Source organism: Lonchura striata, chromosome 1 (assembly GCF_046129695.1).
Source record: "Lonchura striata isolate bLonStr1 chromosome 1, bLonStr1.mat, whole genome shotgun sequence".
Classification (NCBI taxonomy): Eukaryota; Metazoa; Chordata; class Aves; order Passeriformes; family Estrildidae; genus Lonchura; species Lonchura striata.
Window position 1 is genome coordinate 151,775,751 of NC_134603.1, and position 13,026 is coordinate 151,788,776.

Consider the following 13,026-nt stretch of genomic DNA (forward strand, 5'->3'; position numbering starts at 1 on the left):
ACTATATTTTCATGACCCTATTAACCATTGCTGGATTTCCTATATGGATTTCTGGGAGTGTCTGCCCCCCTCCCTGTAACAAGACTACATAAATAAACTTGCTCATGGTATGCTGGAGCAGCTGTACAATTCCTCACATTTAAAGCAATGCTGCAGCTGGCCCTGACATTATCTGTATGTTAACAGACTATCCTATATCACATTTAACCTATTTAAATTTCCAGAGAGCCAGACTCTCTTCACGGCCCCGTTTCTTCCTTTCACCTTTCTTTCAGGGCTTTATGCTTCCAGCCATCACTGTTTTAGCCCTCAATGCCTCTGTGAGAGAGGGAAAGCAGCTCCTCACACAGCTCTCAGTTATCTGTGGGTAGAGGAGCCCTGAGGTGCCTTAATCCAGCACAGGTGTAAAAATATCTGTACTAGTTCCTCACTGGAAGCAGGGGTAGCATGGTTCCACACCATCCAACAGAATTCCAAGAGCTTTCTTCCCTTTCAGCTGATCAGGGGCTCTGATACAGGGGCATGGAGAGGACACATAAGCTGAAGGTCATGGCCAGTTCCAAAGACAACCCTCACTCAGCCAGAGCTTTGTCACCTGTCCTTCCTTAATGCTGCATCAACCACATCATGCCCTAAAGACACCCATGGTGAGCTTTCTGTTCCTTGAAGAAAACCTCCTTAACACCACTGCTTCCAGGGTTCTCAGAGCACAGGGAGAGGAACTGAGCAGAAAGGCCAGAAGTCACCAGGGAATGGAGGGACTGCCCTTGGCCAAATCCCTGCCCTGGGTCAAGCCAGGCAACTCCCACGAGTCAGATTTGGGGGTTTTGTAATGCAGGTGGCTGCAGATGCAGGACTGTAGGGTCCACAGAGCCAGAGTAGAGCTACCCCATGACAATATGACACTGCCTCTCCACCAAAACTCCAGTTAATGGGTTGATTATGGGGTTAATTTTTCTCCTTAAAATAAATAAAATGCAAAAGGTCATTGGTCATGAGTTTGTACAGGATGGCCTGACCCAAATAATAAGTTAGGCTCAAACAGCAAAAGATTTCCTTAAAAAAATTCTCTTGGGGTTTTCAGATTAATAAAGACTGAATTGCTTTGCTTTACCTTTTGAAAATTTTTAAGGGCATTAACTCAAATATTGAAGTTTTTCTAGAAAATGCAAGAGCTATAAACTGTATTCAGAGAAACAACATGCAACCAGACCCACACACACAGGGTTGAAATCTTCATGTGATTGCTCAATTCCAGCAAACAGAGCTTTATAAATATATAAGATCCCCTAAACAGCTGAAAATCAACAGTGAGGCAGCTAGGACTCCAGAGGAAAGCACGAGGAGTATTTTCAGCATGAACTGTGAAGGCACCATAGAGATTCAGAGAAAAGTACGTAGGTATTTCAAAACCACATTGACATCATGATGAGCCAGTAGTCACATTTTGCTGATTCATGTACAGCTCTTCACCAATATAATTTAATAAAAAAAAACAAAAAACAAAAAACCCATCACCAAAAATATCACCAAACAAAAACCCAATGAAACAAACAAAAAAAAAACCAACCAACCAAACAAAAAAAAAAAAAACCCACCTCAAAACAAACAAACAAACAAAAATCTCCAAACTTCAAATGACCAGGAACTGGATTATAGGGTAAAGACGAGCTTACCTGGATCACTAAGAAATTCCTCTGAGTTGTTCCAGGTCCTACCATCCAAGTACAAGGAGCCATTGGTGAAGTTAAACATGGTGTAATCCCTGACACATTTGTGTCTCAGGTTGCCCATGAAGAGCTGGAGGCCTATGAGGGCAAAGACACTCAAGCAGAAAACGGTCAGGATCATCACATCTGCAAGTTTCTTAACAGACTGGATAAGTGCCCCTACAATGGTCTTCAGTCCTAGGGAGATAAAAGCCAAGAGTTTATAGACTGAGAGACTGAAATGTGTCTGCAGACAGCTGCTTTTCATGATGAAAATTTCCATGGAAAGGGAAATCTGGAGGGCTTTGAGTATGTGTGTGCAACTGGACGTCAGAAATGAGAGACAATTGATCACTATGAATGTCTAGTTTGGCCTGGTTTTGGACAAAAGTCCTGGAATTGCACAAACACTGATTTAAAAATGAAGGAGAAGAACTGAATGGAAGGACAATGAGATATGAAACTATCCGTGGATAAAAGAAATATGGAATGTTTTATATTTTCATGGAGCTGCAGTAGAGGTGGTAAAGCCTAAATCCCATTGAATTTTGAGAATGTGAATTGCTTTTAAATCTCTCAGATGATTCTGATAACTTTATCCCTCACATAAACAGATGAAGAGGTATGGAAATGCTGTTTATTCCCTGATTATTTTATATATTTTAGTACCAAATCCAACATGCTGTCCTCATATGAATAATTCCTCTGCCTTCAATTAATTTGCTTAAGACAACAAGAATTTGGGATTAGGAAAAAAACCAAATACAGGCAATCAAATAAATGCAGTGAAAATTATTTGAGTAAAACAACCTGAGGCTCCAACACTACCTGGGCAAAGTTAATAGTTTTATAGTATGCTGCCAAAGTAGATAAATAATCCCATTGCATAACACCAAAGGCTTGGGTCACACAAATTAGCTTCTCCTCTATTCTTTCACCCTGTAACACTAGCTTCAGCTTATTCTTCTTTAAATATTCAGATATAAATAATTATACAGTTTTCTCAAGTGGTAGTTCTTGCTTTTGAAGTGTTCCTGGAGATCAGCACTGTTTGAGCTGATTGAATATTACACGATACAACAGAAAGCCCCATTCCTTTTTTAAAAAATACCCTTCTCTTCTAAACTGGTGTGCTGCAGCTGGACATTAATATCAGCTGCACATTGGTGGCAATTTTGTAATTTCTTTCCTATTTATATTTAATTAATACTGGTAAGTGCTAATAAGTGCTTCTGATAATCTGTGTCACCAGTATGGTAGCAATAAGAGAAATTGATTTAAATAGAAAAAAAGCACATGCAAGAGGAAACAGGAGGAATTCTGCTGGGCAATATTCAGAAGCCCATTGATTTGCTCACTGAATATGAACATATACATTAAATCTCAGTTCCTTGGAATTCCACCCCAAGAGTTTGGCAGCCACAAAGGCTGAGTTAGTGCTGTGAAATTGAAAATAATGTGAAAATGTACTTCAGGACTCATAGGAAAGCAAAATTAGCTTTTGGCTTTGCTTTAAAAATCTCTGGTTAGAGTGAGGGGTTTCTCAGATGAAGATGAGCTGTTGGAATGAACAGCTGCAGCAATCCCTAAAATACTCCACTCCTGCATAGGATATTGGTAATCTGTGAATGATATTAACATCTGTAAAATGGCCCATTTGACCAAAAGGCACTGATCCACCAGGTGTGGGGAGCTCACAGAATCACAGAATGACCAGGTTGGAAGGGACCTTCAAGATCATCGAGTCCAACCCAGCCCCAACACCTCAACTCAACCTTGGCACCCAGTGCCACATCCAGGCTTTGTTAAACACACCCAGGGATGGGGACTCCACCACCTCCCCGGGCAGCCATTCCAGAACTTTATCACCTTTCTGTGGAAAACTTCTTCCTAATATCCTTATTTCCCTTGATGCAGCTTGTGTGTCCTCTAGTTCTGTCAGTTGCTGCTCTCCCCACTAAATTCTGTGTTTGCCTCTCCAAAATTAGTTTGTGGCATGGCAAAGAGGCTGAGGTTAGACAGCTCCCTGCTCTGCTCAAAAACAAAGCATAAATGATTGCAGGATAAACATCAGGCAAAACCTAGATTGTCATGCTTCCTCTCCTCCTCACCAGAAAGAGGTTTTACAAATGAGGTCAGTTCTACTCAGACACTTGGAAAAAGCCTGACTTTGAATTTTTGAACCTATCTGTAGGCTTGGCTACCTTTTCCATGCCTAAATAAAAATGAAACCTCTTCTGTTAATCTACACGTGATTTTTTACCTGAATGGGATGTAATTTTAGATGTAGGCCAGTTCTGAAAATAATTGTCACCCTTGTCCATCATTTTAAGACCTTTAAGGCAGCCAGGCCCTATACAAGTAGTGAGGCGAGGAAAAGGATTTGAAAATAAACTAGAATATTTTATTTTTTAAATCTAATATTCTGAAATATTTTCAGGGATTCTTATCATTGCTTGTCCTTTGAATGTACAGATGTTGCTTCAATGAAGTTGGTTAAACTTGGGAAATCCAAATGCAAACAGTCTTAAGGAAAAAATACTACAAATTCTTTTACTGCCATATTCCCTGTGAAATCCCTGCAGAACATTTATTTGTTTGTAATGCAAATACAAACTTGGAGTCTGTATTTGTACCATCTAAGTGCACTAATTAATCTTACTCATATGGGCAGGGGCAATGGGAGTCCTAATATGATTAGGGATAATATTAAACAAAAAACCCTACAAAATTCTAGTCACCAATAAAAACACTCCATTTTCAAAATCAGGCCTCAGTATTGCCAATTTCAAAGTCATTTAATGAAACATGTTTTTCCCAGATTACTTACTGGAGTTTTAAATAGAATAGCAATTCTATGCTCTTCGTTTTACAAGTTCATTCCTTGCAGGTATCAAATAATTTCTTTATAAGAGAGTTTCCTGCTTTACTTCCTTTTTATTTTTTTTTGGTGTTTTTTTTCATAGCTTACAAGCTTCTGAACAATTTAAGAGGATGATTTTTTAGTAATACAATTTCTGTAATTAAAGACCATTTAAAAATAACTTGTACTCTGCCTCCTGGACCTTTGTTAAAACTTTCCAGGAAAACCATTTGGAGAGTGTTATACTTAGAGCTGAACTGTTTTTTTCTTATCCTTTAAAACCAAAATTTTCTCAGAAAATTAAGTAGCATCCATCAAGGTGGTTGACACAGCTATGTGCCAAGGCTAAGGAAAATATTTAATTCATTGCTCATTCAAACTATCTGTGCCTCTAAAACAGAAGGGCTGAGGGGAATTAAGGACACTCAGGACTTCTTGCAGATGCTCTGCATCTCTCTGAATCAATCCCATGTTTTGTAAAAGCAATGCTAGATGTATTCAAATTTAAAGCACGGTTAAATCTTCTGGAGAAATAATCCTTCTTTGAAATAGTGCCAATGAGAGCACTGTAATATAGCTTAATAGAAGATATTATTTATGGGGCATTAAAGGCATTTACTTAATTCTTGCAAGTCAAACATCAAACCAGGCAGCATGCAGGAAAAAAACCTGAGGATCCGATCCAAAGCTGAGTAACATCTACAGCTGTTAATGACAATGGGTCATAGATTACTCCCTGTGGAGTAAATCAATAACAGGCTTTTTCTGAATCACTGACTTCTTTCCACACCTCTGGGCCAAGTCCTGCTTGCATGACATGAAAAAACCCATGAGATCCAAAATCAGTGGAACGAGGGCTGTATAGGCAGCCTGACATCTGCAGAGAGCAAGAAGAATTTGGCCCAAATGTTCCTGTTAAGGCAGGTAGAAATTATCACATTCAGAGGTTAATCAAATAATCATTTTTCAAATGCAAATCAGAAACCATAGAAAATGCAAGCAACACCAAACAATGAGAAATGGCAAGATCCCAAAACACCATCCATTCCTTATGTGAGATGTGAGGAAGTATTAACATAATTCAGTATGACATCCATACCAGATGTTGGCAATCACCTACAGAACACCAGACACGTTCATGCACAGTCTGGAAACAAGTGGGAAGAAGAAGAAAAATGAAAAAAAAAAACCACAAAAAAAAAGAAATAAAGAGTGTGACTTGCAGCAGGGTTATACTTATTGAGTCCATTCCTTTCCCTGAGGATACACCTGTGTCCTGTAAATGTCTGCATGACTCACAGGCGTGTAAGGAGAGGAGGGCTCACCCTTGATGAGTGTATTTTGTCATTACTCACTGAGACATGGGGCAGCAAAGAATTTAACAACATGTTGGCAAACTTGAATTGGTGTCAGCATTCCTGCGGGCTGGCTTAGTGTGGAAAAGTGACTGACATGCCAGTCTCCAAGGAAAACACAAATATGCCATGTTTCTCACCTCTGGGATAGTTACTTCTTGAGTTAAGTGATTTACCCACCAAAAGAGTGACATTTATGTCCCTGCAGCAGGATTTCAGTGAGACTAAAGCAGTGAACGGGGGTCAGTCTCCTCCACACAGTCTTAATTCTTGTTCTCCAAGCTCTGTTCAGGCTATCACAGAGGCACTGGATAACATTCACAGCACTATTTATAGCCTTTAGTCTCACACTAACTTAAATGGGAGCTGGATCAGGCCCCAAAGTGCCTCGGCCCAATTTTCTATGAGGTCACCTTTCCCTGGTACCCTGTCATTTTGTGTGAGATATCCGTGGTGTACACGCCTGCTCCAGAAAGATCAGGGGAGCTTCTCTGGATACAGCTGCATGCAGGCACTTCTCAAAATCCTGGGGATGCTGATGAAGATGATGATGATGGCCTGCTTTTTGTGGTCTTTTGATGGAAAGGGTGTACCTCAGGGTTTATATTATCTCAGTTAGTACTTATCAAAAACATTGGTGATTTCCATGAGGATAAAATATGTTTCAAGACCCTCTGTTGTTATTCCTATTGAGCCCACCGGGATTTGGATACTCTGGTAATGGGATGCTAATGGGAGACAAATGAATGGCTTCAGTGGGTTGTTCTGCTGCTGACCATGGTTCCTATCTGGCTAGAAAAACAAATGAATACAGTTGCCATGGGAACACGCAAGATGCCAATTAGTAAATCAAATCACCGAGAGTTAAAGGTTTTAAAATGCTCCCATAGAGAAAAATGTTACCTATTTCTAAACACCTGAACCTGCACAAAGCTTGTTTTCCTCTCAATATCATGGGCAACTGGAAAACAGGAAGAAATGGGTGTGCTCAGTGCACAAAAGGGAAAATGGAGGGGTTCCATGGAGGTCTTCTGGCACATTGAGGGCTGCCACAGGAGATAAGGCACTGACCTCCAGGGGAAAAAAAAAGAGAGATCTGATGAAGCAAGAGGGAGGGAGGCTGCATTCAGAGTCAGGATCTACAGGTCCATGCACATTTGGAGCAGGAGATATTGGCACTATGGCACTCAAACTGAGTCCCAGATCTCCAGTGAGAGGGAAGCTGGCTGGTAGACGCCAACATTTGTGTTGTTGGGTCTGAACCGTCCACCTGGGACAAATCTTCTAATGACAAAAACAATGAGTTGCTGGAACAGTTCCTGGACTTCTCAGGAAGACCCTGGGACCTCCACCTTTGAAAGAAGGTGTCAAAGAAGTCAGGCAATAAATACTATGCCATGCTTGAGCTGTGCTAAATGCAGCCTTAGGCCAGGGGAATGGACTTTGAATTTAGGAGATCTTTTTCAGGCCTGTGAGCCCGTGTCCCTATAAAGATCCCTGTGCCTGCCTGAGCACTTAGAGCCAGACATTAAAGGTAGGTGAGATTTTTAAAAGCATTAATTGTCAGCTTTACTGACTCCCTCTGGAGTCAATAGAGAAACCCATTGATTCCAAGTGAAGCAGAATGCCTTTGAAAAGCAGCCTCTAAGTGCTTTGCTGGACAGAAGCCTCGCACCACGGAGAAGTTGGCCCGTGGCTTTCTGTAAGCAATTTCACTGAGCACGGTGAGTCCAAGCCTGTTTGTGCAAATAGAAGCACCTGATGGAAAAGTGATCAATTTTATTGAGGGAAAGCTCAGGTATTTCCAAAGGAGAATACAACTTAGTACTTTTCACCTGAGATGCGAAAGATGAAGCAAAAATAACAACCACCTTCTCCTCTCTATGGCAATTAACCCCAAAAAGCTCATGAAAGGTGTTCATGCTCATCATATTTTCATTTTTAAGCCTGAGGTGAAACTATTTCACCACAGCATAAGCCTATGTTATCATTAAAATCTCAGACTAATCTCCAGAGAAACCACAGCATCATGTCCAATATATCATTTAAAATATATATGCCTAACTGTAAGATGAGCTGACTCCACTGAAATTATCTGCTAATATTAAAAAAAAACCCACCTTGTCTGTTTTTCACTGGCAGCTATGGCAATTTGTAGCTCTTCACATTTGTAATTTAATACTCAGGGCACAGGTAATCTTGATGATAAAATCAAAGGCTAGATATTCTATTGCCATATCTACATGCAGTTATGTCACCAAATAATTCAGGAACTTGTACATAAAAATGCAGTTATAAAAAAAACTAATCAAATATTCAGTCAGAATGAAAAAAGAGAATGTGAGGTTTTATGTATTACTTTAATAAATAACACTCCTCTTTTTTTTTCCTTCTATTAACCAACAAATGGAACAAATCAATTTTTAATATCCCTGAAGGGTTTTGGTGTATTTGAATCTGGATATCTTGAATCTCAGTACTCAACTTTTTCCTCGCTAAGTCATATCTTATCATTTGATATAAAACAAGGTTCAGCTCCTCCTCTGATACAGGACAGCTGAAAATTGTTATATATATAACTCAGAAAATGGACATGCTCTGCTCTGAAGAGGCTCAAGCCTGAGACAAGATGTAAGGTGAAAGGTGTCCCCTGGAGATGGATGTCCCTCCAAGTTAAGTCTTCAAATTTCTATCAAAGGAATCTAGGAAACAAACTCTGCCTTTCTCTCTGGGTAGCCACCACCATCTCACAGGATCTATGCTCCGCTCTGCTTCCAAAGGAAAATAAAAATCCTATCTCCTATTTCCTATCTAATGGAAATGCTGTTAGAAAAAACTTTAAAATCCCCACAAATGTCTGCTAACAGGTTATTCTTCAAAGACAAAAATTAAGACAAGGTACTGGTTTCAAGGACCTAATGGATCTCGTTAAAATCTGCATTTGGACACACACTTCCAATGAAAAGTACCTTGGTTTCCCAGTAATTTTCCTGATTTTCATTACTGTGGTATTGGAATGAGGAACCAAACTCTAGACTCAGATATATATTTTTTCTTAACACTTCCATTCCTGAATTCCCATTTCTAGCTCCATGTGGTGATGATTTTTAATACATATCCCTGTAAATTTACTACACATAATTTGTTTAGATTGATATTATAGTGTATAACAGAGTAGGTGGAAAAGACTTTCTAACCTTAAAGATCTGTGAGCAAGAATCTGAGCAATTCTCTCGATGTTTTGAATATTTTTAACATGTAATTGCCAACATCTGTTCAGGATTATCACAAATAGGATCTACCATGCAAGGTTTTTGCTATCTTCTCTACCTTGTCATGCAGGTTGGAGATGTTAAACACTGAGGCTGAATGAGACCTGTCCATAGATAATGCTCAGCAAGAAAGTTTTGTTGTATGTTTAGTCCTCAGTGGACTCATCTCTGCATAAATTGCTTTATATTTTTTAATAGTAAGAGATTATATAAAGAGCTTCTTTCACTACCAGACGTGTAGTAAAACTGATTTTTCTTTTTTTTTTTTTTTTTTTTTTTTTTTGAGGGGGTGAAGAGGGGAGTAATCATATTTTTGAAAATATGAGAAAACATGAGTCAACAAAATGCTGAACCTACCAAAATAAACACTGAAATGTTTTCCAATCTCTTCAAGGCCCAAAATTTCAGCAGTGTTTCTATCACATGCAAATGGATAAACACCATGACAAATTAGGCTATCTGTGCCTGCAGTCTTCAAACCTCAGCTCATAGCACAGATTTAGATTCCACTATCGATGTGCTCTTCAACATGAATATGCATTTTGAGGTCATTAACCTTCCATTTCTAAAAATCAATATCCGAAGGTTTTAAAAAATTTTCATTGCCATCTTCACAGGGTTCAGATGAGCACTTTATGTGTGTGACTCACGAGTCACTGCTCTTACTGCAGCACTCGTGAGCTCTGCAATTTTGGAGGCACTCTCATTCCTTCTGCCCACAAAAACCATTTTGGAAAAAAACATGTAAGAAAAAGGGTATTCTATTGACAGGTCACATTCCCTACATTCCTCCATTTCCTGATCAGTATCTATGGTTAAGTTTTTCGTAATTACAGTGTTTGCTACTGGAAATGGCATGTAGGCTTTAACTGCAGCCCAAGTGTTTAACCTGATTTTCACCTGAAATGACTGAGATTGTTTTCAGCGCCCGCAGTACTCTGAACGTTCGCAAGGCTGAGACATTGCCCAGGTCCACAAATTCAGTTATGTATCTGTAACAAGGGAAAGTCACACACAGACAATGACAAAACACCAGCCAAAAAAACAACAATCAAAGGGACAAAGAGAGACAGAGAAAGAATCACTTGTAGCTGAGAGCCAAAACGTAAGGATCAGGGCGTCTTACCTGGGATTACTGAAATAGTTTTTAAAGCTCTCAATACCCTGAAAGTCCGAAGAGGTGAAACACTGCCTACATTCACAAATTCTCCTACATACCTGTAGAATTAAGTCACAGTTATTTGGAATTATACAATAGAGTATGAGACTTGTCTGAATGTAGAAAGCATTCATACACAGCGGAGTGAACGCAGCCAAATGAGAGGTGAATCCACTTCTCAGGCTGCTCTTTGATGCCATTTGCCCCAGGTTTTTATTAGTTCACATCATTTCAAATGCTACTTGAACTATTAAACTTTTCTATTAGGCATCCATCCTTTAAACCTACTGGGTAAACTCTGTTATTGTGCTGTTCAGCCATAAATACTTTAAAGATTTTACCATCATGTAGTTGAACAAAAAAAAAAAAAATCTTTACATTATTGGAAATATTAAGAGTTATTTTGCTGCTTCAAATACTCAAGCAATTTTCACATAATAGCTTATGAAAACTACATATAAGACAACATAGCAAAATAGTTCAAACATTTTGACTGGGTTATTTAGTTTAAGATGCTGTATTTCTGTGGTAAAGCAAATTTTGGTTTCAAGAGATGCTTTAAATTGTATTTTGTTTTATATTTCAATTTCATGCCCTTTGGCTGTGGGAAGATGGAGTCTAAATGAATATAACTGCCATACTATTAAAAACTCTTTATTATTAAAATACCAGTCCCAGCTGCTCCCTGCCATGCCTCTCTCTTGGTCATCCTGGAGACTCATCACATCCAAGCTAAATGCTCCCAGGAGGGAGCATTCCAGTCATGGAATGAATTTCATTTAATCAGTGTTGTACAAAATTATTTCCTCTGAGTCAGTATGCAGAAGAACCATAGTCATCACTGTATCTTCAGATCAAAAGAGATCTTGGACCCTTGAATTTTACTTCTAAAATTCTACCAAATTTCATTCAACTGCCTTACTTCTTTGGGGTCTTTGTTTCTAAATGTTATGGAAAAAACTCACCTGGTTATTTTACAAGGCCTGCTTAAGTGGGCTTTGTCCAAAGGCCCCTGGGGAGGACAAAGCATCCTCTCCATATCTACTAATCCAGATTACAGCCTGGAAGAACAACATTGCTTCTCTTCATAATCTCCCAGGGGAGTCTGGGCAACAATTTACCTGTTTCTTCCCCAGCTTTACCCTGTGCTTCTCTCCCAAATTCTTCTTCAGCATGAAAGGTGGAGGAAAAAATAATTTGAGGAGAAGCACTAGGATGGGAATATGGTTTTGCTGACCAGAGATTTGTAAAAGCACACTATGAATATGTGAACAAGCATATGAAATTGATAATACTGCTGCTTTTAATAGCCAATTGGGATTTATTTTGGTCATTTTTTTCAATTAAAATGCTGCTGACCAGCTCTTTTGTACCAGGGAGTGAGAAGTAACTGGAATTCCTATCCTGAATTTTCCCATTAGCCAGGGAATTCCTTATTGTCTTTAAGATTTTGACAGGGCACTTCCCAACCCAGAGCTACAGCTGCATCTCCCTCACCTGTCCTGGAAAGAGGAACTCACTAGTCTGGGAGAGAGGGATCTAAACAAGGGCAGTTTCATAATTTCCTCTGAACCCATCCCTGACCCCAGAGAGAGTCACAAGCCATGGCTGTGTCTGCGGGCACAGGACAGGAGAAAAGCCCTAGGGACATGGAGCACTTCTTATTCTCCAGTGTGCTATTTAAAACAACTCTCTGTGGCCCAATCTGTGCCAAAAGAGAAGACAAGAAGCTATTTTGCAACAGCTCTAAAGCAAATGATGGCTTTCCCAGTGTAACACACATCAGTGAAATAATTCTATTTTCTGTTAGCTCAAAACCCTTGGTCCATCTGAATCTCATGGCCCCTTATCAGGCTCCTCCATTTTGAATTCCCAGCCCATCTTTGTTTGCAGATACAGAAATACCTCTGGCAGCACACAGGCTACAAGCAGAGACAACACCAGAGTTACCTGTGTGATCCATCTTACTTTAAATTACTCGCAAATTGGATTTGTATGAAGGCTAAATCACATCAGAATAGATTCCATTATCCAAGACTCTGTACTATCTGCTGCTTGCATACTTGGGAAGGAGGTTTCATTGTACATATGAAGATCATATTGCAGCCACTTTTAACTCTCTCATTGCTGCCTATGGGCACAAGGAAACACTTTTCCATTTCTTTTTTTATTCCAGAATTCCATGTATTTTTCCAGTCTTAAAGTCTTAGTATAATATGCCCTAAAGTAAGAAACAATAGGAATGAATTCTGGTTCTGAAGAGATAGTTTGGTATTAAGAAAATAGTTTGATATTAAGAAGTTTCATAGTTCACAGTTGTAGGTCCCCCTGTTTTAGGGATGTTCTAAATAAGATGTGAAATATAATTCTGAAAGAAAATCAAAAGGTAGTTAAGAAAGGAAGCACAGAATCCCAAGCCTCTCATAAGAAAAGCTTTAAGGATTTTTCATGATCCTTGGGCTGAAGCACTGAGTGGCCATTCAAGTCTAGAAATAGAAAAGAAAAAGGAGGGGAAAGCCCGCAGCCTATGGGCCCCAAATCCTGGTTCCTACCAACACAGAGTGAATAATTCCCCTGTGGGTTACTGTCTGCCTCAAGGTCTGTGCAAACCTTCTCATCTTTCCTGCTCCCTACGTCCCAAACATCCAGAGATGATGCAGAGATAATT

General features: G+C 39.4%; 1 protein-coding gene across 1 annotated transcript in view; it reads right to left on the reverse strand.

Moving 5' to 3' along the window:
• The window catches only part of SCN5A (sodium voltage-gated channel alpha subunit 5), a 217,582-nt gene that overhangs the window by 151,353 nt on the left and 53,203 nt on the right, over positions 1-13,026 (reverse strand). The window contains exons 6-7 of the mRNA XM_077789465.1: positions 10,100-10,191; positions 1,677-1,907 (exon numbers count right to left, since the gene is read on the reverse strand). Of these exons, the coding sequence (XP_077645591.1) occupies positions 1,677-1,907; positions 10,100-10,191 (323 nt within the window). The remainder of the gene's footprint in view (positions 1-1,676; positions 1,908-10,099; positions 10,192-13,026) is intronic.